We start from the raw sequence: 27,589 nt of genomic DNA, 5'->3' as shown, positions 1-27,589 counted from the left end.
ATCATTCTAGCTGAGGGGATGGAACCTAAATTCCCACACTGATAAACTACAATCACTTTGTGTGTATTGGTCTGAAAGGACACACTCGCCTCTACCTGCCCTCACCTCTTCCTGACACCCACCCACACCCCCACCCACCTTAGTCACTCTTGCCTCTTCACTCATCACATCATCATAGTGAGCCAAGCAGTCTGGTGGTTGTCTGTGATTGTCCCCTAATATACTGTCCTTATATACTGTACATTCCCTGCATCGTGACTTGTCATTTCTCTCTGTTTTTAAGAGAACAACACCAGTGGAGGATGGTGATATTATCTCTGATATGTTCAACTCTTTAGTCATTAGTTTAAAGTCATAGGAAAAATGGTACCAGCACTTTCCCATCCTTTGTCAGCTGCAACTGTATCATACCCCACCTATTTTACTAAATAAATACTAACAAAACCATTTATGATACCAGCAAAATGGTGAAACAAAATGCAAACCTTCCAGACTAAAAGCATGTTGGATATTTTTTTAGGTACTTAATAATAATAATTTACAGAGATAAGTGGTGGAGACCTAACAGCTCAAATGTCAATGAGAGAGGGAGAGTGTGGAAAGGATTATGAGAATTATGGTGCTATTGCCTTGGCTTTCACTGAACACAAGGCATAACTGAAGAACAACAGAAACACGTTAATATACCGATGATCTCAGTTACCAAAATGTTCCAGAAATGTGGCCTTCAACTCCACTTTCTGAACACCAGGGAGCTCTCCTGTTCCAGACGCTGTAGGTCAGACGTAGAGGGATTGCGTAAGAGAGATGATGCCTCCTGGAGCGATGTGGGAACAATTACTAATGGCACCTCCCCTGCCTCTCCAGCTCCCCTCTGTTTAACCCCCTATCACATCAGTGTATATGTGGCACCATTTCTGACGAACACATGCTTTCCAAAGCCTAGCGCTTGATCACCACCTGCTCATAGGCCCCAGCTGCAACCCTGAAAGAGAAGGCCACAATGTGTTACATGACAGGAGATGAGGGTGGTTATCTGATCTGGCTGTGCTGCATGCATTTTTTTCTTACAATGAACACAATCTCCTATAATGAAAATATCACAGTGTGAAATTTTACATATTAAAGACGTACAACATAGAGACCAGCAATTTGGTTATTACAGTCAAAGATTCATTTTCAATATCACCATTTACCAGCAAAAAAGTTCAGTTTTGCCTTTGAATAGAGATAGAAACATTTTATCACCATCAGATATTGGCAGTCCCCATATTTGTGGGGAACGCCTGCCGTGTGGCACCCACGTTCCACAAGTTACGTAATCACACCCACCTAGTGTGTTGGCTTCCCAGCGCTGTGCTCCCACCAGGACCAACAAACAAGCTGAGCCCCTCCTCTGTAGCAACACACACACATACACACACACACAAATCACAAATTAGGATACCGTCAATCAATGTGTCTGGCTGTGAAAATGGCTCACACTTAGTTGCTAGGCAATCTAAAAATAAATGACTATTGACAGGGGCACTTTGTAGGGAGGCTGGGCAGACAGCAGACAAAAAGCTGTTGCAGCCATGAATCTTGCATCTCTTGACGAAAATTTGTGGAGGTAGCTGAGAAATACTAGCAGAAAATTTACTTCCATGCCAAAAGTTTGCAAGCTCAATCTCAGGAATGAGGGAGAGAGCCCCCATTACTCAACGAAAATGAACAACTGTTTTTCCTGTCCTCTAAATGAACTCTTGGGTAAAGGCCAGTGCAGTCTGACATGGCAGCAACATTGTGTGCTGAGCTAAGGAGCCATCAGTGAGGTTAAACTGCCCTTGTGTTATCCACAGATATGGAATGCAACATAATCTTTCTAATTGTTAATCAAATAAACTTAAGTATAGGTCCAAGCTAAAGTCCTTTCAATTGGACTCAAGCCCAAATTTACAAAGATTGCAATACAAGACCAAAATATCCCATTTTATTCGCAAGGGCTAGACGCCCCAAGTTAAAGTCTGATTTAATAAGAAATGTATGCCTATCAGCGTAGTAGGCTATACAAAGTTGCCTATTATCTAAGTTTTGTGGGAGCAAGTGACATTGCAATCAAATACGAAAGGTGGCTTTTTAATTATGACAACTTACAAACAATTGTAATCATAAACAACAAATTGTCATTAAATCATACTGACCCATCTTTGAATTGTATTAAGAGCCTTGGGTAAATTTTGCTTTGGGGATACTGAAGACTGTTTGAAAGGAATGGCCAGGAACCATTACCGTGTTTTGAAACCAGTAACACCTTAAATCATCTGATCCCATCAACAAACAAGTAGGCATTCTTTTTTGTGTGATGTAATAATATTTATTTTTATAGTTAAGATATTTGGCCAATCTTAATTGGAAACAACCTTATATTGTTACATGCAGCCTATTTGCTACTTGCTTATGCATAGCCAGCAATGGTGTAATATCCTGAGCGAACCTTCAAAGTCCACCAAGTTAAGGACGAGGTGTACTCACCCTCTGCACTGGAGTCCAAGAAGCCATGGCTGAAATCCTGGCTCTGCAGGATTTTCTCTATGATGTCATCAGCATCCACTCTAGTGGCGTCAACTCTCTTCAGCTGATTCTCCATAGAGTTCTGCTTTACAGGATGTCTAATGGAAAAGCAGAAAGGTTAGGAGCTGGTACATTACAGAAAATGTGCTTCGTAAGAAACACCATAATAAAACAATACAATGAAAGGTGTGGGATATGGAAACATGGTATGTCTCCTGAGGTTCGAGTTTGTTTATAACAAGGTTTTAACACACTTTGCAAAGATTAAAAACAATTGTATAGAGATTCATGTAAAAAGAAAAAGGGAGAAGAGGTAAAAGAAATAAAAACAATAGTTCTGTTTTGTCTACATTAAATAAGAGAAAATTGCTGGTCATTTCATGATATAAAGAGCTTGTATAGAATCTAAATGCATGTTTTACATTATTAAGGTCTGTCCATATCATTTTTCAATCACTATAAAGCAGTGCATATCTTCTATCATAGCCATCTGTGCCAAACAAAATATGTTAACTTTTGTGTTTTCTACATGACGGATATTATCTACACAAATTCCCATACGAATTACTAATACAGAACTCTGTCAGCAATGTTTTTTTCTTGTTGTGCATGCTAAATAGTAAATCTGTGACATCCACTGCTTAGCCATGGCAGAAAAGTTGTATGTACATGCATGCCTGAAAGTAACTGTTTGGCTCCCCTACCAACGGCTGGTAAACTGGTGTATTGATTTAAAACTTGCTCACTCACTTATACAATGGATCGAATTTGTAATTCAACATGAAGTGTAGTAGACTTCAACTTACAAGAGAGCATTCTGAAGAGGAATTTTGATGTTTGAGAACAGGCAAATACCAAAAACTGTATACATGAGGCATTCAAACGTTATCATCTCAAAAGTTACCGTCCAGCGCTAGCTCTTGGCGAGTGTTAATTTCTGACCCCGTGTGTGAGTGTGTGTATTACCTCGGAGTCTTGGCAGGGGTGGAGGGGCGTTCAGGCGCATGCAGAGAGGTGGCAGAGACTGGGGGTGAGGACCTGCTCTCCCTCCCCCCCCTCTCCCCCTCGCTGGGCTCCAGAATGCTGCCGATGCCTGTGGAGGCAGAACCTCCTGACGGGTTTCTCCGGTGGCTCAGCTCAGTTAAACTGGACGACCGCGAGTGATTTGTGCTGTAACCTATGGGAAAGGAGAAAATAACACTATGTGACAGGTTATATTTATGACCTGTATGATAATAATGTTGTCTTTCTTTGAAGAAAATGAGTAAGTGTGTGTGTGTGTGTGTGCCTGTGTGTACCTGAGATTTTTGACTGCTGACTAGCATAGCTGGATGTTCTAGAGTGACCATAGGCTACCAGCTCTTCTGGGACGGATGCAGACTTCCCTGGAGTCTCTAAGTGGAAGAAACAGAGCATCAGATCTAGCTATCACCCACGCAGTATGAAAGCTCCTATCTGCAGGCTTCATGATCAAAACATAAGGAGAAGAATACATACACTGTTAAAAAGAAACAGCTATTCAGAGGCAATATTGGTTCTTCAAAGTGATACCCTAGAGGATTCATTTTTGCTGACCCTTTCATGACCCTTTCCATTGAGAGGCTCTAGCAAAAATCTGTTTTGTTGAGATTCAAGATAGGACCAGATTTTGTTTAAAAAAAATGGTTATGTATAAACTGTTCATGGCTACTCATGGTACCTCAGGAAGAATGGTTCTTTGTAGAACCTTGTCAAAACAATTTCTTTACAGAATCAAGTCAAGAAATATAATCAAAGGTGTGCCATCCTTGTGAGGAACAGTCTAGTCTAGTCTAGTCATGTTTATTTATATAGCTCTTTATCACAAGCATGTCTCAAGGGGCTTAAAAAAACCTGTCATACATCAACAGAAGAAGAAATGCATTGTTTTTTGATCATAGGGTTCACTGTATGTACATACCAGTGACAGAATGGGATATGTGCATGTCTCCTCCCTTTCTGTCCTCAAGGAGACACTCTGCCTCGGCCTGTGGGAGTCCCACGGTCATGGCGGTGGATGGGGGACTGCAAAGGGAACACAGTAAGCAGTGGACTTATTTAGCAGCAGACTATTCATTGTATCATTGGGTGTTAAAGAGCTCCTTCAATAACTTTATCAACAATGTGTAACGGCTAAACTGCAAACATTTTAATACATCGCTAAGCAGACAACAAAGCCACAAGTCTCTTTTATCAAATTGGTTAATATACAGCATCTATAAGTGGAAATTGTCTACTAAAACCGAATGGCAATTTTAATTAGAAACATCCTGTGTGATTTCCTGAGTTGCTAGCTTAAACTCTGAAGAGAGTGGGTGGAGGGGGAGACAGAGTGACAGACAGACAGTGAGAAAGAGTGCAGGAACGTCATCTGAGGCTTTCCACTGAGCTCTGCTGTGCATCCTCAACACACAATGAGTAACACTCCGCGGGATGATTAGGATGATGACTAGGCGATCCTTTGGTTTACACTTTGGTTTAGGCGTCTGCTAGGCAACGGAGTGTGTTTTACTGAGAGGGAGTGGAACGTGAATGAGTTTGGAGAAAGACTGTGTAAGGGGAGGAAAGTGAAGGCGTGGCCATACGCACATTGTCTAAGCTTTGCCAGGAGTGTGCTGTTACATCATGTTTTCCTCAAAATAATTACATTTAGGGCTGAGCTGATCCCATATCAGTCATGAGTCACAACTGAGGCCGGGCAGGTTAGTACCTGGGTGTGACCTTATTAGCTCTCTGATAAGATCACCTTAAGATTTCATCAACACAATGGCACTAGATGACATAAAAATCTTGACACTGTCAATGTCAATTAGCATCAGACAGTGGGGTGTGTTTCAGACAGTGGAGTCTGTTTCAATTTTATGGCAGACAGGATGTGTGGAAGACAGTTTCCTATGTGGGTACGGTTCTAAGCAGATTGTGGCAAAGCTAGATGGAGACTATCATACCTAAAGCAAGTAGAATGTTGTGGTTGCACACTGCACAGTGTATAAATAGTGTAACAGACAAGCCTACACTTCCTTTGTTCTAAGTTTCACCACCACGGTTATATTTTAAATTCATAAAAGGTTCAGACTTTAAAGCTGAGTAATAAAAAAGAATGGATGAATGAGGATGAGAATTAGTTCTTACGTTTTAAAACAGGGGTCCCCAGACATTAGCTGTGTGGTGATAACAACCTGTAACAGAGATGAGAAGAATAACAATGAGAGCTGTAGGCTACACAAGCTGTACCTGAGCACATGCCATTTTCCTTCAGGTGTTGCTGTTTACTTTGTAATGTTAGGGGTTAGATTTTGGGAAATGTAGGGTTAGGGTCAGGGTTAGATGTAACCTGATTCTAGGTCTGTGCCCCAGGAGGAGCCTCCACATGTTTTAAATTCACTTCCATGGCTCAGGCAGTTTATAGATCACAGGCTCAAACATGCCTTATATCACAAGTATACAGCCATTACATCCATGCCATGCATCCAACTTCCTGGTATCCATTTCCCTAGCTACAGAGTGTTTACTGCTACTGGTGAACTCACCAACTGGTTACTTGCTTGGGGGCAGCATAGTTGGGTTGCTAACAACGCTTCACTGTTTCCATGGCCTAGGTGGTATGCTTGCCCTGGTATGCTAAAAAGTATAATTTTCTTCTTGTATTCCTGTACTCTTCTATGTATTCTGTGACTTTAAATGGTGTATAGCCTACATGTCACAATAAATCATTTGACTGTACCAGGGCAGAGCCTTTGTGGTAGAGACTCCTTCGGCAAACATTTCCTGCAGCATTTAAAGGAGGATTGAGGAGCTGTGTGGGAAGCCTCACCACCATACCTTGAGGATGGAGTTGTCCTGTCTGGTGTGCTTGGTGTCGTATCCCTCTAGGAGACACCGCCGTGTGGTGCTGCCAGACCCAGCAAACTCAGACAGGTTCAAGTCGGCAAAGCCCAGCTGCACAGGGTTACAAGAGATTGACTATGTTTGAACTATTTGGCCCTCAGTTCAAATTGGTTAAATATAGATTATACTGAGTCAGTAGTTGCTAGTTGCCTTTTTACACATGATCTCATGGCTGTCAAGTCAGCATTGATGATCTATTTTTACATCAATCAATCTACAATTGAGTAACACCTGGCCAGTTCAGGTCATAGGGAACATACAGTACATGGCCTAGATGGGAGCTGCAATACCTGAGAAGTCAGATAACCTAATTGTTGGGTTTGCTGGCCAGCTTATCTGTGAATGTTATTGTTTAACGTAGCAAAGGTTTTGATTTACCAATGTTTCAATCAGTAACCAAAGCCGGAAACTGGCAATAAAAACATTCTTGACTAACAGACTCGCCTAACAAAGAAGGCCTGCAAGGGCACTTTGAGGCTGACTGTTATCATATTAACTTAATGATAATGTTCTAATAGGCCTCTTGCACTTCAGCTACTGTGTATGTACAAAGCAAATGCCAGCCTACAGACTTCAAAAAAGAAATATTACCTTTGCAAAAGTCTTTCCACCCTTCATTTCCTAAAATGACAAAACACCAAAATTAGTGAGCTTACGTTTTCCTGTTTCATTATTATCTCACACATTGTTTTCACCAAAGCTTCTGTTACTCCTAGTATCATAAACATTGTCTATAGAAATTACTTGTCAACTGTGCTACAGTTTCAAATAATTAAATAGTGCTTTAGTGACTTTTTTTTTAATATAAACATTTTCTTAGTCTAGCACATGCAAGCCCCACTTAACTGCATTGAATCTGCCGTGGAAAAGTAGCTATTGCAATATGTATGCGTGCTTGTAGTGTCAACAAAACAGAGCTTGACAGCCATCAACATGTCCTACCGTACCTTACGCACAGACACCCGGCACACACAGGGGTCTAGTACACCTGTCCCAGCATTGGCACTCATCTTACACATGAAAGAGAATCTCTTCTTCCAGCGCACACAGTTAGCTTGCACTGGCTCCCTGTGAGAGAAACACATTGAAGGATACAGCTGAGCTACACACACAAACCCAAACACACTGGCTTACCAAACACTCAAAAAGCTGCCATTTATCATGGTGCATGCCAGAGCTCTCCATTTGATGGAGTCAACTTCTGCAAGAGAGAATTCAAATATTTTGCTTAGCTATATTACACTCAAATTTCATCATTGGTTTGACAAAATTAACAGATATTTTATGAATTAGCTGTAAGAAGCATTTTCATACACTAATCACGCCATAAACAAACTGACTATAAGCCTGCAGGCTATTCTAGAGAGAAAAAGTTGTGGTTGGAGCAGGGTAAAAGTAAGAATAGTGTGTTTACATATTTGTAAATACAGGCAGTTACCATGGCAAAGTCATGTGAGGGAATGACAACGGTTAGCGGTTGGATGTACTACAGCTGTGTGTCCGTTTTTCCAGAGTGACTCATTTAAGTGCTAAAAGTAGTTACAATCATTGGCCAAAAGGGGATCGACTTCTGTAGCCTATGTATGCTCCTTTGCAATGGAAGGGAATTCTGGGCTTGGTCACTTGACATTGTCATAACACATGAATAGGACTAACGGATCGATACAATAAAACATAACATACAAATTAATGAGAAATAAAATTAACCTGGCACAAATTCCCACTAGTCCCACTATGGTCTATGGAAGCCATAACGATCCCAACAAGGATCTTTGGTAAATTTCGACCCTCAGCTCTGATTGGCTGAGCCACGTTTGAAGTCACACCTGTGACCGCATAACAGTTAATTGAAATATTAATGCGCTAACCGAAAATCATCACTTTTATTAGGTCAGTAGGCTACTCATGTGACGCTTAGCAACCAATTTATTTAGCAACTGTAGAGGAACTACATTGCTTGGTGGAAGAAAATCAACTATTTAATGCTTATCAATTAAACAAATTTTGCTTTTTCACTGCTGCTTCGTTTCGTTTCTAACAACGCCTCTTGGCTCTTCTAAAATCACTGTAAATCACGACCTGTACTGGCTTATGGCATGCTACAGGACTTCTACTTCAATTGTCAGAGGTAATGGAGAGTTCCTAGCTTGGTAGTAGCTAGTTAGGATACTTAACGTTAACTAGTTAGTTACTGTATTGTAAACTACATTGACATGCCAATGAATGCCTAGCTGTGGCCAGTAAAGAAGCAAAATAATCAAAAGATGCCCAACAGATGCCCAAAGAAAACAGTATAATACTGAAAGGCTACATTATAACAAATAGAAATGCCCAAAATCAAAATCAGTTTAACTGCATTAACTCTAGCTGACTCGAATTAGCAAGCAGCGTGAACTAGCTAGCTACTATAAATAGTACTGGTTCTTACCGAGAAGACACTTCGGCAAAGCCACCGTCTAGCAGCCTAACTTTACAGAATAAAACCCCGTTGACGAAAGGAATCGATGACAGATCGTCCAAGTCGAAGTCTACTTTGAATTTAAATTTCTTCTTCTTCATTAGAATGAAAGACATTGTATGTAGCCTAACGTGTGTGACTGGCTCAGAAGAAAGTCCTGAGTTGTGAATGTGACAGACAGCTGTACACTTTCTCCGCTCCGTCTGTGCTCCGTCCCGTCAGCGCTGCTCACTCAGCTGTTGCTGCCGTGTCGCTCCGCAGAAGATCCGAAGTTCAAACCGCTGCCCTTCCTCTGACGGCCCAAACACAACGTGACGTGAAGCAAACTCCCTCGTTTGATTGGGAGCTGCAGCTGCATATGAAAAAACAGAAATACTGCGGCCATGCATGTTCAAAAAACTAAACTAGTCAGTGTTAACATGAATTGAGATTAATATTTCACTACATACTATAGGGTTTCACACTTTAGGCATTCACAGCGCCTACGGCGAGTAGGCTACAATAAGGTCCAATTCCTAAATTATAGGCTATTAGGCTACAATACGTTTCCAACATTACTAGCAACTAATAAGGAGTGAAAAGCTCCCATAATTCCCTGACAATATTCCTGTGACCATAATGATCAGAATTTCACTTCACCAGAATGATGAAGTGCGTGGAAAAAAATAGAACTGAGTAAAAAGGGGATATCATCCAGTGTATCTCACAGACCGTGACCTGTAGGAAATGTAAGACAAGCAAAGATTTTGATGACAACATAGAAAAAACCCGGTTGCAAAATATGTAGCCTATTTTTTAAAAAAAATTTTTTATCTGTGGACTAAACTAAACTAAACCGAAACTACAGGCCTAGTGTTGAATACATACATTTTATGTAGCCTAATCTTTGTTCATGTTATTGAATATCTTTGTAAATATGCATATGTTATTCAATGGTGACAACAGTCAGTAAATTTGTGAACTTTCTCTCAAAGCAATAATAATTGTAGTAGTAATAATGATAATAATAATAATTGCCCCAGTAATCTGTCATATAATATGTAAGTAATAATCTATGGACAATGAATGAGACTAATTTTATAAACTCGTTAAAGTTTTTATAAGTTCATTTTATACTATTATCATTTCAACTCATTCTCTTTACATCTTGAAAATCTTCAAAATATTTAGTCTGTCCTTGTCGGATGGTCCCAGTCTTTTTCATGTGAAGGAGCTCAAACAGATCCACGTTGGACCACCACTAGTTAAGATCCTGTCCCAACAAACCGCATCTGTAAATATTTATGTTGTTAATTGTTAAATATGTAAATATGAATTGGTACAGAATGATCTAACTTTCTACTGTAGGTGGGGGGAAACAGTGGGAAAAGGGAAATGCATTCACTTACTGCGCTGACGTCCATAGTGTAAGTAAACTGTTCCTCATTTTGCTGAGGGCCCCCTGGAGCCTCCTCAATGACCCCTGGGAGTCCCCGGACCTCAGTTTTAGGAACTACTGTCAGCAGCTACCTTCGTGTGAAATATAGCCTAATAACGCCCTCTACTGTTCTGAAAAGGTATTGCGCTGCATGAAATGTGACACTGTGTGTTTCAAGACATGTCACATCCTTTTCGATAAAGAGATTAGCCTACATTTCCTCTGCAGTATAACATAGAACAAAGGGCAACTGATAGATTAAAGACTTTGCCGTTTCGACTAGGAACATAAGCAGGAACATGCTTTCGCTTCTGTCGCTGCGAAGCAAAGGATATTTCACCCATTCCTGTTTTCACCCCTTTCCTGCTTTTCCGTAGAAAGCGAGTAGGCTACGCAGCGTTTGTTGCTCCGCCCTCGACCACTGCAGTTCCCCTGAAATCCCTCTGACTATCTCCTGCACGGGACTGGCTGCAACATAAACTAACGCGGAAACCTAAATCTTTACATGCCGACAGCGAACGAATGTCGATTGTTTTTGCAGGGCTTATGATTGCGTCTCGATATGGATAAATAACTTCCCCAAATCCTGGGCTACAGAGCTGCTGCCACACCACTCTTACAATGTATCAGGCACTACGGACGTTCTTACTATCAAATGCCCGGTGCTGGGATGCCGATAGTCAAAGGACATACCAGGACCTGTTCGAGAGGCTCGACACCAACAAAGATGGGAAGGTGGATGTCGCTGAATTGAGAGCGGGCCTCAAAGCAATGGGCATATTCCGCCAGGGTGCTGCACAGGTAAAACCCAGGGCCACGGAGGTCCCGCACATGCAGCCGCAGCCAGGCCAGCTTCATGTCCCGACCTGCACATTTCACATAAATGCCTTGCGTGCTTGTTTCAGTGTCTGTCTGTATGTGTGTGTGTCTGTACTAATTGCACTTGCAATACTGAACGGGATAAATGAACTAAACGCATACTGTATGTCATCTCTTCTACAGAAAATTGTGTCGTCCGGTGACAAAAACAAAGATGGGAGTCTTGACTTCAACGAGTTCACAAAATACCTGAAAGAGCATGAGAAGAAACTGCGGCTGACATTCAAGAGTCTGGATAGAAACAACGATGGTAGGCGCTGACGTGTGAAGCTGTTTCAGGAGCTGCCTCTGTGTAAAGATACTTGGCACACATCCGAACAGATAATGACACATGCCAGTAAACGTTTACAAAGCCATTCACTGTTTATATTGCAGCATATTTTCAATAGCTCTCTCCTTTTTTTTTTTCTCCCAGGACGCATTGATGCCTCTGAGATCAAGCAGTCCCTGGCAGAGTTGGGCATGGACATATCCAGAGAGGATTCCCTGAAAATCCTGCAGAGGTTTGACCTCATTTCTGTCAGCTGTAACAATGTTTCTGTCTACCTCATGGTCAAAAGTATTGCTTTATGTGTATTCTGAAAGCTTCATATGGCTCACAATATGCTAAGTATTGTGTAAGAAGTGTCAATCCATAGTTAAAGACGTTTCTGTGCATCTCTTCAGTATGGACATTGATGGCACCATGATGGTGGACTGGAACGAGTGGAGGGAACACTTCCTGTTTAACCCTGCACACAACCTGGATGACATCATACGCTACTGGAAACACTCCTCGGTATGGGACACACACACACACACACACACACACACACTCAGACACTCACACATGCTGTAGATACAGAAACAAGCAACTGCAGTGGATTGCATTGACTTCAATATATGACCTATATATATTCAATATATGTCCTCTAAGACTTTGTGTTCAGATATTGTGGATTTTCCCTGCAGTCAACAGTTTTGGCAGCTGCTTAACTGAAAGTACAATCTGTCTTAAGATAATTTGGGTCACAGCACTGCACTCCCATTCCCCCAGTTTACTCCTCCACACTGCCTTTCCTCTCCTCTCCTCTCCTGTCCCTGTTAGTGTGCAGTTGCAGATATTATTGACTGGTTTGTTACTTCTTCTGCTGCACAAAGTGTTTGCTGGATCCTGAGCAAAACAATACATCTCTTGATGGACCATGCGGTAAAATGCTGCACTGCACATTTGTGGTATCTTAGATGACAAAAGCAGATAGTATTGCATTCCAGTACGTTTATAAGGTTAGTGACAGCAATGCACATAACTAACTACATAAAACCCCTGCGTTTCCTTAAATTGTTGTATTCAGACTTGCTACCACACACCACCAGATACCTTTAATGACTCAGGAAAAACACTGAATAATGTGGTTTATCTGATACAGCTTAGTCCAAGGGTTAGCACACAGTGATTATGATTTCACAAGCAGCACTAGCCAAAGGATAAGAAGCTCAGCTTGTTGTTTCTTTGTTCATTTCTACTTACCAGTAATAGTTTGCCATCTAGTGCACAGGGTTTTTGATAGATTTCCTTATTGTATGTCATTTCCCTCATAGCACATGTTTTAATATATGTAAATTGCACAGGCATATTGAAGCGAAGTGTGTTACGTTGCTGATATGTTTGCTCTCTTGCTGAGACCTTTTGTCCAAGGTGTTGAAGTGTTGCCCTCTCCAGTGTACAGCTGGTGATTTGGCAAGTCTGAAAAAAATTAGTTGCTGCATCAGTGTGACAATAGACCTCAAAAGGAGAAGTGCAGTGCAAAATAGGCTGGTGAACTGTATCTGTCATAACCACACAAACAGATGGTATGCCTGTATCTTACTGATAAAGACCTGTTTCATCAAAGGTATATCTCTTAATGGCCTCTAGCAATAGCAGTTATGCTGTTGTTTGTTCAAACATATCAGTGTGCATAAATTCAAATCATGTGGAAGGGTCAGTGTGCTTCTTTACTCACTAGGTGTTGGACCTAGGTGACAGTCTTGCCATCCCTGATGAATTCACAGAAGAGGAGAAGGCGTCAGGCGGCTGGTGGAAGCAGCTTGTTGCCGGGGCGATGGCCGGGGCCGTCTCCCGCACTGGAACTGCCCCTCTGGACAGGGTGAAAGTCTTCATGCAGGTGAATATTATGAAAGAAAACAGCTAACGGTACCCTTTCCCTCGTAGTCTACTTTCTCAAAAAGGAACGAGTAAGTAGTAGACTGAAGTGTAACTATCCTGTAAACCTTTATCCATGTTGCAGGTTCACTCCTCTAAGTCCAACCGGATCAGCCTGGTAGGAGGCCTCAAGCAGATGATCAAAGAGGGGGGTGTAACATCGCTGTGGAGAGGAAACGGAGTCAATGTCTTAAAGATCGCACCCGAGACAGCAATCAAATTTATGTCCTACGAACAAGTAAGGGATAGTGCTTCCAAAGAGTTCGTTTTATACCGTAATATACTGTACATCTCAGGTCATTTATCACAGAGTTTTACAACAGCAAAAATATTGGGGTTTGGATGATTTATTGTCATGCTGTTTGTGTGTCTTCTGTTGCAGTATAAGAAGCTGTTGGCGTCAGAGGGCAAGAAGGTGGAGACGCACCAGAGGTTTATGGCTGGCTCTCTGGCTGGGGCCACGGCACAGACAGCCATCTACCCCATGGAGGTGAGGCATCTGTTGGCATCACTGTCTCATCACACTGTCTCATTCATGGGGTGTATTTGAAGGAAACCAAGTGAGCTCTTTGAAAAATGCCTGAGCAAAAACACCCCAAAGATCCCAAGCATCCTTTCAACCAATTTCTTCTGTGCTTTTTCTCTTTCAGGTATTGAAGACCAGATTGACCCTGGGGAAGACGGGCCAGTATTCGGGAATGTTCGATTGTGCCAAGAAGATCCTGAAGAATGAGGGCGTCAGGGTTTTCTACAAGGGCTACATTCCAAACTTACTGGGCATCATTCCCTATGCCGGGATAGACCTTGCTGTTTATGAGGTATGCAGGCTTTGTGATATACAGTATGTAGCCGCGCCAGTGATATCTCACATTAGAGTGCACTTTGTTAAATTACAGCATTTGCATGCCTGATGGATAGACCAGTTCATCATGGATTGTGTGACTGCATCAAATTGATGATGGTGCTACTCTGATGCAGTTCTGTTTCTCCATCCTTCCACCATCCCTCTCCCGTGTCTCAGAGTCTGAAGACGACCTGGTTGTCCTACTACGCCAAAGACTCGGCTAACCCAGGGATCCTGGTGCTGCTGGGCTGCGGCACCATCTCCAGTACCTGCGGCCAGCTGGCCAGCTATCCACTCGCATTGATACGCACACGGATGCAGGCACAAGGTAAATACAGTCACGTGACATTCGGCAACAGTGATGACGTTTACAGCTATGGAAGGCACAATAGTTACATGGTGTTACATTATTACACAGTGCATATTATGTCTTACTGTAGGCTTGATTGTTATGTGCCGACAAAGCTACACTCGGCAAGGTTATTTTGTGTGAAAATACACATCTTATAAGCCTAAATAACATAAGTGGGGCTGCAACAGAGAAGAGTGTCCCACTCCCCCTAACTGAGACCCTGTAGATTTGTCTTATTTGTCCTATTTGTCCAAACACTGACATCACACTGCATGATTTCTGGGTATTGAATTTTACATTTTTCACACAGTTATCTCTCAATAGCATTTGGAGCTTTCAACGTGCTAAGTTGCCTAGTATAGCTTTAACATCCCACACAAAAAAGAGAAGAAAAAGAAGCGTGCTTTTAGATGCAACACTAACTCCCGAACTGATTTCTTTATCTCCAGCGTCTCTGGATGCATCAGACCAGCCCTCCATGAGCACACTGGTGAAGAAGATTGTGGCCAAAGATGGCTTTTTCGGACTCTACAGGGGCATCCTGCCAAACTTTATGAAAGTCATTCCTGCTGTCAGCATTAGCTATGTTGTTTACGAGTACATGAAGACCGGCTTGGGGATCTCCAAATGATACTGCAAGCAAAGTGAAAAGGAACATTTAGGTCTCAGAATTCAGAATTGTTTCCTGAAGTGACACCAAGGGAACACATGGACGCCAAACGTACCAGGCATGAATTCCACCAGTTGGCACCGAAGTTCAACAGGTGGAGGGTATATGCCTCATAAATCAAAGGGTTGTCTTTCACTAACCCAAGCATTAATCATTTGTGGTAAGCATGCTGTGAACTTTAATTCTGATGCTATTGCTAAGCGAAACGCACTCCTCAGAGTTATGCACCGTCCAAAATAATACTTGACAAAGCCATTCTTGTACGTGCACAATACGTAAAAATGAGTAAAATAATACACACTGGGTCATAGAATTTCTGCTAATGTTCTTCCTTTTAAAACTGTGATGAAACCAAATCAGTCAAACTGTTACAGTGAGTTTGTTTACATGCACGCCGATATACTTGGAATTTCCTTTATAGAAAGATAGACTTTATCCCAGACTTGGAGACGGATACACAGCAAAATCTCCAGTGTTAATTTAACTCTGAGAATGTAAAACGTCCACACCCATTAGAGTTATTTTAATACTTTTACATGGTTTTAAACACTTTCCCCAGAGCCATATCTGTTTCATGAATGAACAAACAACTCTCCAAACAACAGTTGTCAACTCAAAATAAATTGACACTGAAAAATCAACACTTACTAACTCTGGTGTACTATGTGCATGCAAATATACTCAATATGTTGTGCAATATGAAAATCACTAATTCCACATTTTACATATTTGATAATTATTTAAATGTGCCTTATAGTCTCTTGCAGTGAAACTATTCTGTGACATCAACAGGAGATCTTAAGATGGTTTTTTTTATATTCTGTTTGCAATTATTATTTATGGGTTTAAATGTTGGTTGCCTATAATTAACCAGTTAACCTTTTTAAGAAATCAGTCATGACTGGCAATAATCATTTCAGTGAAATACTTGGAGAGAGCTTGTATTTGTGTTGTCTCAGTTCTCATTTCAACACATCCACACACACACACACACACACACACACACACACGAACATGAACACGTGAAAGGGGAGAACAATCCTTTAGTGTGATAAATTAAAAAGGGATGCTGTGACATTTTACATTTCATTACGTTATTTCACATAGCCTTATGGGGGATGGTTTTTATATTAATCTACTATTAAAGATGACAAACAATCAGCTTGTTAGCATTATAATACTGTTAGAGATCCCAAGAAACTAAGCTGGGCTCAAGTTAGTAGTTGTTAGCCTGAACATGGAAACTTCACGTAGATGTTTGAAGGCTTACTTGTGAACAGTGGTGTCAAGGTCAGCTCTTCTATGGGAGTGGAGATCACTGGGATTTCTCAATAGCTCCACCTAGAGGTCTGTAAGGTGGAATCACTAACTGGACTCTTTCATTTCTGCATGCAGAACCAACATTTGATGGTGGTGTTGATGTGTGTCAGTGGAATGTAATGAAATCAGAATCCTATAATGGATGAAGAAAAAAAATCATCCATAATAGGAGTCTGATTTCATGTACATTCCTCCAATAATTAAAGTATTTTAGATGCATGGATTATCGGCCTATTATTTTTTTATTTTAGGTTTACAAAATTAATACCAGCAGGCCTAATAAAATGAGGTGGATGGACTTGAAATGGTCATTATTTGATGAGAGAGACACTGTCGAGAGGAAGAAGATATGCAAGGTCCCAGCAGTAGAACCAAGATTGAGAAAACTGTCTTGTCAGCTTTGTATTGCTGGTAATGAGTAGTTTTTGTTGTCATATTAAGCTCAAGTCCTTGCAATTAAAGTCATTTAGTTTCATTATTCAAAGGGATCAAGACAATTATGAAGACAGAAAAAAGGACATTCTCTAAGACTGAGAGGAAGACAAAAAAAATGATGCTATGGCCAGTCTATGGATGTCAAGTCCCTTTTTAAACAAGCCCTGATACTTCACCTGGTTTAAAATTATCTTGGTGCAAGCTAATCAAATGTCTGTCCTGCCACATTACCACAATTTGCATTCTGAGTATGGACACAAAGAAAAGAACATTCAAATAACATGTCACTCTCCCTGGGCGGTCTGGACTTCTGGGAAGGAAATACAGAACATCAGCTTGTATCATTAAAATTAGGACAACACAATGCATCCAATGACAAGCCTACAGTCTGAACAGTTCTGCTGCTTTAAAAGCTCATTTAAATATAAGGTGTTTGTGTTTCCCCTGAATGGGCGATGTCATGATGTACTGCAGTTGTGTGGAAACCATCTGTAACATCTCTCCACTAGCTGGGACCAAAGAACAGGTTTTGCTTTTATGACATTGTAGTAAATCACCCCCTTCTCAATCGCGTCCCTGCTAAGTTTGTCCCAGTCAGACACCGTAGCTGGGGCACCCTGCTGAAGTTGTTGGGGAAGAGGTGGGCCCTTCGCTAAAAACAAACTAAATAATAACATCAGCTGTTTACTGGTGAGTTCGTTCGCTGTATCATTGCTAAAACGATCAATTATTGTTTTCGTCTCGTTGTTCTAGTTGACACCTTGATATTGTAAACAAGCTCCTCGGTTGTTACAATTGATAGCAGCTAACTAGCTAACCGTCGCCAACAGCTAAAAATATTCCCCCGCGGAGCAGACCTGAGATGGACACAGTGGAGCTAGCTAGCGAGGAGACTTTGGTGTAACAGCTAGCGGCAAGCTATATACTCTCAAATAGGTTATATTTCTGTTGCTGTTCATTAATTGCATAGTTGGATCTGTAACGTTAGCTGTAGTTAGGTAGGACTTGTTGCTCTGCAAGTAGTGGGCGTTGACAGACGGTGTTATGTCTCTGATTCTGGTGATTGAACTAACCTAACTAACGTTAAGCGATCTTATCTCTTACAGCCAGGCCCTGTTGTTTCTACCATAGCAATTTGAGTTTGATCTAATGTTGTTTAGCTAACCCACGAGGCTTTAAGTCTGGAAGAACCAGAATGCTATTTAATATGTTTGTTTATTATATTCGCAATAGTTATTCTCCTACCAAGCATGCTGTTGGTGTGGTCATATTGTAAATTGGCCAAAGTTTCAGATGTCACACGTATCCTCTATATTCAAGCAGCCCTTGTTGACCGTCCAAGCAGGCCAAACGAGTTCAAGATGTCGCTGCTATTCTTATTTTCACATTGAGTCCGAACGGATGTTGTTAAGATTATCTCAAGGTTTCACATTGTCGGCCTTGGTACATTAAATGCAAGTAAATACAAAACAATAACAGACAGATCTTGAGGCTGTTCAGGCTGCTGTCTAATTTGTATGTTCATCAAGGACTATGTTTACAAATTGTGGGTGTTCCCCTTTAGCCTTACAGAACATATTAAACAGGGTATGAGACTGACAGCTAACACCAGCTCATTATTGACTGGCACATAATCTGTGTATTATCCCTTTTTGATTTGCTTGCCACTGTTTCTAAATGGCTAGGTTACAATAAAAATGTGATTTTTTTAGGTTATGGCTTGTGCCCAGGTAGACAATACATCACAGTATGAAATAATCTTTTCTTTCCAGTAGAGTGAGACATTATGGGCAACACCAGTGACAGGGTGTCTGGAGATCGCCATGGAGCCAAGGCCCATCGCTCAGACAGCAGCGGCAGCCACAAAGACCACGAACCCAGCAGCAAGTTGGTGGACAGCACAGACGACCCCAACATTTTCAACACCCACGGGCCAGAGTCCAAGGTGCTGCTGGATGAATACACTAGAGTACAGTGATATTGCACAGAGGTTTCCTTTGTTCCCAGAGAACAAAAAGAGCTTAGAGTTGAGATTTGCAATTCCCTGGTCTTGTTTTCTCATCTTTTGCTTTCCCCGCTGACTGAAATAATCAAAATCAAGCCACTGTTGACAGTCAAATTTAACTGAGAAAGTGTGGAAAAGCTGAATCCATGAATGTGATTCTTTGTTTCCAGGCATTAGGAGAGAAAGAATTCACCCCAGATCTAGATGACCTAGTGAAGACCGGGCCTCAAGCTAGACCCACTGTCATCCGCTGGGCCGGTGGGGGCAAGGAGGTCTACATAGCTGGCTCCTTCAACAACTGGAGCACCAAGATCCCCCTAAATAAGAGGTAAATATGACTTTTTTTTAAATTCAGCAAAGATGTTTGTACATTCTGATTGTCTTATATGGATCTCATGTTCATTATCTCAGCTAGACACACTAGCTGTGACTGTGAGTACCGGTTGTATAGTTTTTACTGAGAGGAAGGCCAGTGCTAGACTAATACTGGTCTGTCTCCTTCTCTCCAAAGCCATAATGACTTTGTAGCGATCCTGGACTTGCCAGAAGGAGAGCACCAGTACAAGTTCTTTGTGGACGGACAGTGGGTCCACGATTCTTCAGAGGTAAACCAACACCCAGTAATTTTCATGTTACCAATGTGCGGGACTTCTCGGCTTGTTAAACTCGTAGGCGGCCACCAGTTTTTTCACCTCTTAAATGTGAAATTCCGAATGCGTTTATTTTTTATGTTTTGCCTACACAAGGTTTCTGAATTTTGTTTTTCCTTTAATACTGCTTTAATACGGCATTCCCGTAGATTTATGATTTCTCCTAAAGGCAACAAAACACACAATCAGGTGTGTTTCCTCTACAGCAATGAGCTGTAGAGACGTCTGTGGCACACTGAAGTGGGCAACTGACCGGACCAATACACTTTTGCCTTATCAATTCCCGTTATTGATTACCAGTATTATTTTAAATAGAACAAAATGTGCAATTTGTAACTCATTATCGAATTGTCTCACTCTCAATTCTTCCCTCATCTGCTGTGTGAGAGTGACTGAGAGGCGTAGTGAGGCTCAGGGGGGAGCAGAGCGTGTTCAGTTCAGTTCAGTTCTCCACAGCTGAAGCACAAGCAGCATAATGAAAATATTAGAGAGAAGGGATCTGAAGTGTGGCTACACTTCGATAAGGAGTCTCTTTGTCCTCTTTGTTTGCTGCTCCTGTGTTGCAGAGAAGTGGACTGAACACACTCTGCTTCCCCCTGAGCTCACCCCATCACGTCACAGCCTCACAGTCACTCACACACAGTCTACAGCTGTGTGATGTGTAAACAGTTTTGGAGGCTCGAGTCATCTTGGAGTAAAGGGTATTATGGGTTTGCCTGGAGCCGGGCCCTGAATCGCTAGTCATGAATTAATTATGATTCATTATGATTAATGAATAATGAAGTGTGAAGCAAACCAAATGGCCTTTCAGTCTGAATGCCAGCAGAATTTCAAAAGGAATCCTTAAGGTATTGACACGGATAAAATCTCAATTCTCAACCCTAAAAGGTGCTGACACATGTTGTAACTGTTGCTCTTTGTCATGAAATAGTAAAGGAATATGAGAAGCAAAAACATCTAAGGACCCCATAAAGATTGTTGTACACTCTTCAAATGTCTTCAGCCCCTCCCAGTGACTGTGAAAGCAGCCACACTCCCAACACCACCTAAGCCTCTCTAAAGGCCAGGGAAAAGCCTGCAGTGTGTTTATAAATAATAATTAGGAATCTGCTTGATCATAGTTGTTTTCCTCTCCTTCCAGCCGGTGGTAACCAGCCAGCTTGGCACCATCAACAACCTGATCCAGGTGAAGAAGTCTGACTTTGAGGTGTTTGATGCCCTGCAGGTCGACTCTCTGGATAGTTCTGACACAGGTACATCTTATACTGTTTATACTGACTTCCCTCTAGACAACTAAATGTCATCAATCAACAGAAATGGTTATTGGGAAATTGTTATTGTTTTTCTTCAATACAGATCTTATGCACATATCTGGACAGTCTGGAAATGTTTGGGAAATTAACTTGATTGTTTCCAGGTCTTTTAAAGTTTTGGAGTTGGACAAAATGTCTGGAAAAGCATGGAAAAAAAACGGTTGCTTGGTCCCAATACACATACAACTACTTTTATGTAGATGTAGACCCAGTGCTATTTGTTTGTAAGAACAGTCATTTTGACTCACAGCTATCAACATATATCACACTGTAGGAACCTGGTCAGTCATGTGATTGTGTCTGTTGTCTGTTCACAGATCTGTCCAGCTCCCCTCCAGGGCCTTATGGACAGGAGCAGTACGTCTTCAGACCTGAGGAGCGTTTCAAAGCCCCACCCATACTCCCCCCTCACCTGCTTCAAGTCATACTCAACAAGGACACCAACATATCTGTCAGTTTCCCATTGTCACATCCCCCTGCCTTGAATTCTGTTTGCTACTGTAACTCGCTCTATATTTTTCTGAGAGCTTGGATTCTCTTTGTTGTTGTTGGTTTTACTATTTTGTCTGTGATTGGTAAGTTTTCCTCTTTCCCTCTCTTCACAGTGTGATCCTGCCCTACTGCCTGAACCCAACCATGTCATGCTGAACCACCTATATGCCCTCTCAATAAAGGTAGGTGGAAACTGGAAACTGCTCAACCCTTCCTACTCTTCACAGATGTAACCAGTCCTGGATGTGAAATATTAGACTCTTAAAGAATACTATAGGCATTTTTTGCCCATCTCCATGTTCCATATGTTCCACAGATTCTGGAACCCTGTTGTTTTTTTCAAGGAGTTTTCTTCTGCTTCTTCTTTTTCTGCCTTAAAATGATGTGGAGCTCAGAGACTTTCAAGCCCCAGAGCAACCAAATTTGGTAGATAGGTTTCAAATCACACCAATCAGTCAGATGGTGGCGCTATAAGGACTAACTTTACACACTGACCCATAACTCCCAAACTGTATAGTCTAGAATATTGTTTTCCCTCAGATTCCTTCACTCAACATGAATTCATTGCACATACTGGTTTCATTTCTGCCTTGATGGTTTTCTGCCATTTTTTCATTTAAATTTTTTTTCGCTATTGATCTAGACTCCACAAAATTTTGTACACAGTATATTTGTACTTCCTAGATTACGGTATTACATAGACTTTTGAAATTCCAAAGTGTTTGATTGTGACATACAGATGAAGTTGACAGCGAAGATTGACCCCACTGACATATTCTGTTTCCGTTTTTGCAGGACGGAGTGATGGTGCTCAGTGCGACTCACAGATATAAGAAGAAATACGTCACATCTCTGCTCTATAAGCCTATCTAAACCTCACCTGCGTGCTCCACGGTGCTTATAGAGAGCAGCATGTTTGTATTCTGCTGGTTTTTATCATCACATTTAGCCAAATCTTGCACTGAAACAATTTCCAGTTTACAGGTGAGCTAAGGGCCAGTGGCTGTGACTGTGGCTATAGGGTTAAAAGGGCACACTGATCTCTACATAGGGCTCTGAACAAAAGTAGCAAACTGTGTAGGGCGTCACCTGTGATGCTCGGCCTGCACCTCCTATGGGGGAGATCAAAACCATACTGTGGTTTTTACCTGTGACGCATCAACAGTTATCCAGAGATAAGAGACTGACAAAACCACTGTGTGTATTTGAGTGTTTGCAGCACCTTGTGATTCTATGCATGTTAGTGTGTACAAAGAGAATTTGATTTGATGATGAGGGTGCATAGACCTGTTGGATGTAGGATGTTGAGGATTGTTGGGATTTTGAGTGTTATTGGTGTGGATCAACTGTTTGATTTTAAAAGTATTGTGTCCTCATATCCTCTATGGCATTGATACAATTAAGTTTTAAACCGTTTGACTTTACGGCATCCTTGGCTAGTGCATGCAGAATACCAGAGTGGTTTAAAATGGCCACTAGTTGGGGCCTAGGTACTGATGAGAACAGATTTGGCATTGCTTTATCATTAAGTGCAATAAACTGCTATAGAATGAACTGCATTGTAATTGAAGGTAGTCTCAGCAGCATGATGTCCTGTTCCTGCTGAGGAGGCAGCGCTCATCCCAGAGATGATACTAAAAAGGGACACGAACAACGTCTGACGTAATCTGTACTACATGTTGTGTTGAGTTTGTGTAGTTGTGTCATTCAGTAGAATCACACTGCTGAACCAACCGCTACATGAACCAAATTAACAATGAGCCCTAGTTTCCCAAAGTGTATATTTCATGGTCACTATTTGTGGACTTCTTGGCTGTTTCCACAGAATCTGGATTTTAATATAAACAAATTTTCCTTAGTTGTTGGGCTTATAGATGGTGAACGGAGGTCTAATGCTGCAGCCTGTGTTTAGTTCTGCTGTTGCCTTTATATTGACACAATTTTGCGAGCACTTTACCATCCTGTGAGCAGGAATGTTGACATAAGCTTTTAACTATGCAGCAGACTACTCTCGTACTGTAGCTTCTTGGACTGTAGAGTCCAATCTGCATTTTATAGATATGCTGAAATTGCAGTGCTTTGTATTTGTGCATCTGTGTTTAATCCTATTTATCAAATAGGGATGTACTGTATTTATCTGTTACATGTATATTTATACACAGTGGCTTATACACCCCAACAGTTACTCTTGGCTGTTTTGCATGTATTGAATGTCTACGAATTATGAGTATATGGCACATTTCACAAGTGTGGCCTGCCGATCTCACATTTGGAGTCAAATTCTGATTAGTAAAGTGAAATAAATGGCAAGTGGATCTTTAAGTTCCCTCATGGTTGTCATTTTGAGATAAAGGCCTTGTAATAAATTAATCATAGATCATTTTATCCTGTATACTCTCCCATTATAAGGATAATGTTTGCATGTAATAGCCAGTGCAAATAGGTCCAATCTTTAAATGAATGGGTTGCCCGACCACACACGAAAATGTGGAGTTTTCAGTGCAGTTTGAAGCTGTAAAAACATTTCTCACTTTTGTGTTGTTTATAGCCATTCAAGTGAGTCTGTATTTTGAGTTATGGTGTGAATTTTGTTCTTTCAAGTATCTGCACATATGTACCCATAACCCACAGAATTGTGAAAGGGGCTTTCAAAACTCCTGTTGGTGAAAAACTCCAGACAGCAAAAATACTCTGAGCCATTATGATGTTTTGTTTCAAGAGGCTTTAGACTTAAGGATATGATAAAGGAGTATGGGCATATTATGGCGCTTTTAGGCTAAAACCAAAACTTGAATTTTACAACTCTTTCATGTTTGTTTTAAGAAAATACTTAGCAGAAGCAGTGTTGAAATCTACTGTACAAGGTTTTACTTGTTTGCAAATAAAAAGAGGACAAGCTGTTCTTATTCCTTTGTCTTTCTTTCTATTGGTTGGGTGATGTTGCTGGTTTAAAGACGAGATGAAATGAAAAATGCCTTTTTAACCCTTTTAGATCACATCCCCGGTCATACTGTGCACCTATTTAACAATATATGCCAAAAAAAATACCAAAAATCAATTTCATTGTATTATATCAAAATTCAATCATGTTTTCTTCCTGTAAAACAAAATATGCCGTGTGCTTACGTAAGCATGCCCGTAACTAATTTCAACCAATAATATCATGACATCCACCCATCAATCAATCTTCAACTTTTAGCGCACAGAGCTAAGAGGCTAAGATTCATTAGTTAGCTAGCTAGCAACAGCACACCCACTTTTCAACATTCAAATCAAATTCCTCCCAACGTTATGTCCCGCCTGTCTTTCCTGTTTCACTCGGAAATACGTCACGATACGGAAGTTAGATACTCTCGAAATGCCGTTTCATCTCGACTTTAAGTTCCTGTTCTGCTGGTTTGATATAGCTAAAGACACATTTTTGTATGTTCTCTTCACATTATTTCCATATCTATCACTAGATACCCAAGTTCTGAACCATCTGTGAGCTGTGGGATCAACATATACCACCGAACCTATTGTGTATTCAACAGAACTAGGCCACACAGGCTTTTTTAAAATGTTTTATTCATTCTTTCCCAAAATCCTTCGTTGCTAATACTTTGCCAACACAACACACACTGTGACTGTCATCAGAGACAGGATCCATATGAGTCCTGTATCGGCATTCTAGTTCATTACACACAAACTCGGAAACAAAGCTGCTCTCCAATCACATAGCATAGCTGCATCAATCAAATAGCACTATATACATATAAAACTCAGGACCAACAGCACACTGTTTCAAACTGCTGTTTGATTCCCTTCTTAACAACAAACAGTAAAAAGGCATTGTTTACGCTCTTACAAGGTGCAGTGCGAACCCAGTTCTTTCACAATCTTTCAAATCAGTGTTTTTTGCTTTAGTAGGCTATACAATTCTTCAAAGCTTTTCCCTTTAACATATTAGTTTCCAAAACAAAATAACAAACTTTGTATCTATTGAAATATTTGGCAATTCACTCAAATGTTTTCTTTTTCCAAAGATTTGAGCGCAAACAAGACCTAATTTGGCAAATCTAAGGTAGACACCAAGCGCTAGTTCAAGGCCATTTCTACAGTTGAGAGCCAATTGGAGTAGCTCTCAAGCTAAATTTAAAGGCAAGCGAAGCAACATTATCCAGAGCTTTGTTATAGGTGAACAACAATATTGTGATCAGTGACTTAGGTAACATGAAGGCATAGTTTCTTTGTGATTTCATATCAGATACAGCCTATGTGACTAGTTTATTAAAAATGGCGTAATCCTCTAACGTACACTGCTTATAAATCATACAATGCAGAAAGTGAATGTAGTCAAATCAGCAAACATATTCCTAATGCAATGATGTTTAACATCAAAATAAAGCAGATATAGAGTAAAGCTATTGCACAGCCACCCAGATATTCAACTTTGCATAAAAGCAAATGTTGGATGTGATTATTCACACACACACACACACACACACACACACACACACACACACACACACGCACACACACACAAACACACACACTGCACACTCACACAAACACACAAAAGGTAAACTGAATACAGAAAAAAGCATATTATTTACAGCATAAAATGGCAAATGTACAGCACAAATACACATCAAAGCAAATGGGAAGATGAATTGCAACACTGTAATCAATAGGCAAATTCCAGAACAATGATCCCACCAGTAGCCTGCCAAAGTTTGTATCCACTAGAAGAACTTGATAACATCTATTGCCATTGCCATGGGAATGCTAAGACGGCCTGAACCAAGATAAATAACATACTAAAAACAAAACACATTTTAGGACGTGGAAGTCATACGTAGCATATGGCCTTGTGGGAAAGATCCACTTTGTTTTGGTCCATAAAAGGAGCTCATTAACGTAGCACGTTTCCAAATAAACTGAACCAACTGTCTAACGGTTACCGTCTCTGTGGCTTTAGAAGCCCTCTGAAAGAAGACAGCAGGTTTCCATCACGACTTCCTTATGGTCAGATAAGAGCTGGGTTTGTCATTCGCATGGGTAAGGCAAGTGAAAGTCAAGTAAGAAGTTCAAAGTCCAAACTTTGGCAACTATTGGTGATCCCCTGTTCCACAACTTCCTGCACGGTTTGATTTCACCCTTCAACATCTCCGTCATGCATCAACACTCCAGAAAAATAATAATAATGCGCAGAACAATACAATATTGCACTGATGGTCTCTTAACATTACGAGTGTGACTATATGTTCCAGTGTCAGGCAAAGAAATAAAAAGAAGCCGGTGTGCCATGATCATTTAATAAACAACATCATTATTGCACATGCTCGTATGAGAACTCCTGTAGAGGAGCTTGAATACGCGTGTTTAGCCTGGTTCCATTTGAGCCCTTTACCCCTGTCCTTAGCCCCTCCTCTTTACATACTGTATAGCATTCTTTAAAATCGGAATTGACCAGATGGAGAAAAGCCTTAAGGATTTAAAGAGTAACTAAACACCAAACCCAGATCTGTGTAAATCTTGACATCTAATGGTAAAAAGCATGCTACTGAAATTGCCATCTGCCATTGGCTGATCCTTGGTGCCAGGTGATGTCACCTTCTATAGAGTACAACAGGTGGTGACATCACCTGGCACCAAAGATCAGCCAATAGCAGATGGCAATTTTAGTTGCATGCTTTTTACCATTAGATGTCAGGCTTTACACAGATGTGGGTTTGGTGTTAAGTTGCTCTTTAATTGACCCAACTTCCCTGTCTTTCAGTACTTCCAGGTTGGTGGGTCAGTACCAAAAATGACCCAGGACCTTTAGGACCTAAAAGCAGAGGCTTGTGACTGAAATGGAACCTTTCTAGGGCTTTTGTTCTGCTATTCAGAACCCTTGGCTAATGGCTGACATACCATTCAAAAGCTTCCTCCACAAATACAGATAATAGCTAGTACACAATTACTTAGTAGTGATCACCTACCTACATTCCTCCACTGTGTCTAGTGATACATTGTGGATGTCATTGTATTTGCATTGCATTTGCAAAAAAATGTCTTCATTAAGGAAGTGCCACAAGGAGTAAACTTGCATTTCTGTGGCAGTCAAAGTTGAGGATTTCATGTCT

At 41.0% G+C, this 27,589-nt stretch overlaps 3 protein-coding genes across 5 annotated transcripts; 2 read left to right on the top strand and 1 right to left on the bottom strand.

The window, feature by feature from the left end:
• Window positions 1-309: 309 nt before the first annotated feature.
• LOC139932921 (EEIG family member 2-like) lies at window positions 310-9,148 on the bottom strand. 3 transcript variants are annotated; one of them, XM_071926890.1, is made up of 11 exons: window positions 8,888-9,148; window positions 7,407-7,527; window positions 7,051-7,080; window positions 6,394-6,510; window positions 5,704-5,750; window positions 4,493-4,596; window positions 3,852-3,947; window positions 3,520-3,730; window positions 2,515-2,651; window positions 1,333-1,396; window positions 310-985 (listed from the first exon to the last, which is right to left on the bottom strand). In XM_071926890.1, exons 1-11 carry the CDS (start codon window positions 9,031-9,033, stop codon window positions 943-945), a joined length of 1,116 nt encoding a protein of 371 aa, XP_071782991.1. In that variant the 5' UTR covers window positions 9,034-9,148; the 3' UTR covers window positions 310-942. The 3 variants fall into 3 exon arrangements, 2 of the variants coding, with proteins under 2 accessions (XP_071782991.1, XP_071782992.1); XM_071926891.2 differs by lacking the exon at window positions 8,888-9,148 and adding an exon at window positions 7,898-8,029; XR_011785576.1 differs by having other exon boundaries at window positions 948-985; window positions 1,249-1,396.
• Window positions 9,149-10,781: 1,633 nt separating this feature from the next.
• Window positions 10,782-16,368, top strand: LOC139932903 (mitochondrial adenyl nucleotide antiporter SLC25A24-like). The gene is made up of 10 exons (XM_071926846.2): window positions 10,782-11,135; window positions 11,337-11,463; window positions 11,629-11,716; window positions 11,880-11,991; window positions 13,202-13,360; window positions 13,484-13,636; window positions 13,781-13,888; window positions 14,049-14,216; window positions 14,420-14,570; window positions 15,044-16,368. Exons 1-10 carry the CDS (start codon window positions 10,956-10,958, stop codon window positions 15,223-15,225), a joined length of 1,428 nt encoding a protein of 475 aa, XP_071782947.1. The 5' UTR covers window positions 10,782-10,955; the 3' UTR covers window positions 15,226-16,368.
• A 1,248-nt stretch (window positions 16,369-17,616) lies between these two features.
• On the top strand, window positions 17,617-23,799 carry prkab2 (protein kinase, AMP-activated, beta 2 non-catalytic subunit). The gene is made up of 8 exons (XM_071926870.2): window positions 17,617-17,709; window positions 18,792-18,964; window positions 19,195-19,352; window positions 19,536-19,629; window positions 20,816-20,927; window positions 21,305-21,438; window positions 21,593-21,661; window positions 22,275-23,799. The coding sequence occupies exons 2-8, from the start codon at window positions 18,806-18,808 to the stop codon at window positions 22,350-22,352; spliced, it is 804 nt and encodes a 267-aa protein (XP_071782971.1). The 5' UTR covers window positions 17,617-17,709; window positions 18,792-18,805; the 3' UTR covers window positions 22,353-23,799.
• Window positions 23,800-27,589: the final 3,790 nt, after the last annotated feature.

The sequence above is a fragment of the Centroberyx gerrardi genome, chromosome 13 (genome assembly GCF_048128805.1).
Source record: "Centroberyx gerrardi isolate f3 chromosome 13, fCenGer3.hap1.cur.20231027, whole genome shotgun sequence".
Lineage (NCBI taxonomy): Eukaryota > Metazoa > Chordata > Actinopteri > Beryciformes > Berycidae > Centroberyx > Centroberyx gerrardi.
The sequence above is the reverse complement of the archived record's forward strand: the minus strand, read 5'-3'. Positions and strand labels throughout refer to the sequence as shown.

Bases quoted from the DNA above. Each gene is read 5' to 3' on its own strand.
- LOC139932921 (XM_071926890.1), bottom strand. From the start codon at position 9,033: ATGTCTTTCATTCTAATGAAGAAGAAGAAATTTAAATTCAAAGTAGAC. The intron at 3,948-4,492 runs GTATGTACATAC...TCTTCCACTTAG, and splicing joins CATATCCCATTCTGTCACTG to AGACTCCAGGGAAGTCTGCA. The intron at 1,397-2,514 runs GTGAGTACACCT...GTGTTGCTACAG, and splicing joins CTTGGACTCCAGTGCAGAGG to AGGAGGGGCTCAGCTTGTTT.
- LOC139932903 (XM_071926846.2), top strand. From the start codon at position 10,956: ATGTATCAGGCACTACGGACGTTCTTACTATCAAATGCCCGGTGCTGG. The intron at 13,361-13,483 runs GTGAATATTATG...TCCATGTTGCAG, and splicing joins GGGTGAAAGTCTTCATGCAG to GTTCACTCCTCTAAGTCCAA. The intron at 14,217-14,419 runs GTATGCAGGCTT...CCCGTGTCTCAG, and splicing joins TAGACCTTGCTGTTTATGAG to AGTCTGAAGACGACCTGGTT.
- prkab2 (XM_071926870.2), top strand. From the start codon at position 18,806: ATGGGCAACACCAGTGACAGGGTGTCTGGAGATCGCCATGGAGCCAAG. The intron at 19,630-20,815 runs GTAAACCAACAC...CTCTCCTTCCAG, and splicing joins GGGTCCACGATTCTTCAGAG to CCGGTGGTAACCAGCCAGCT. The intron at 20,928-21,304 runs GTACATCTTATA...GTCTGTTCACAG, and splicing joins TCTGGATAGTTCTGACACAG to ATCTGTCCAGCTCCCCTCCA.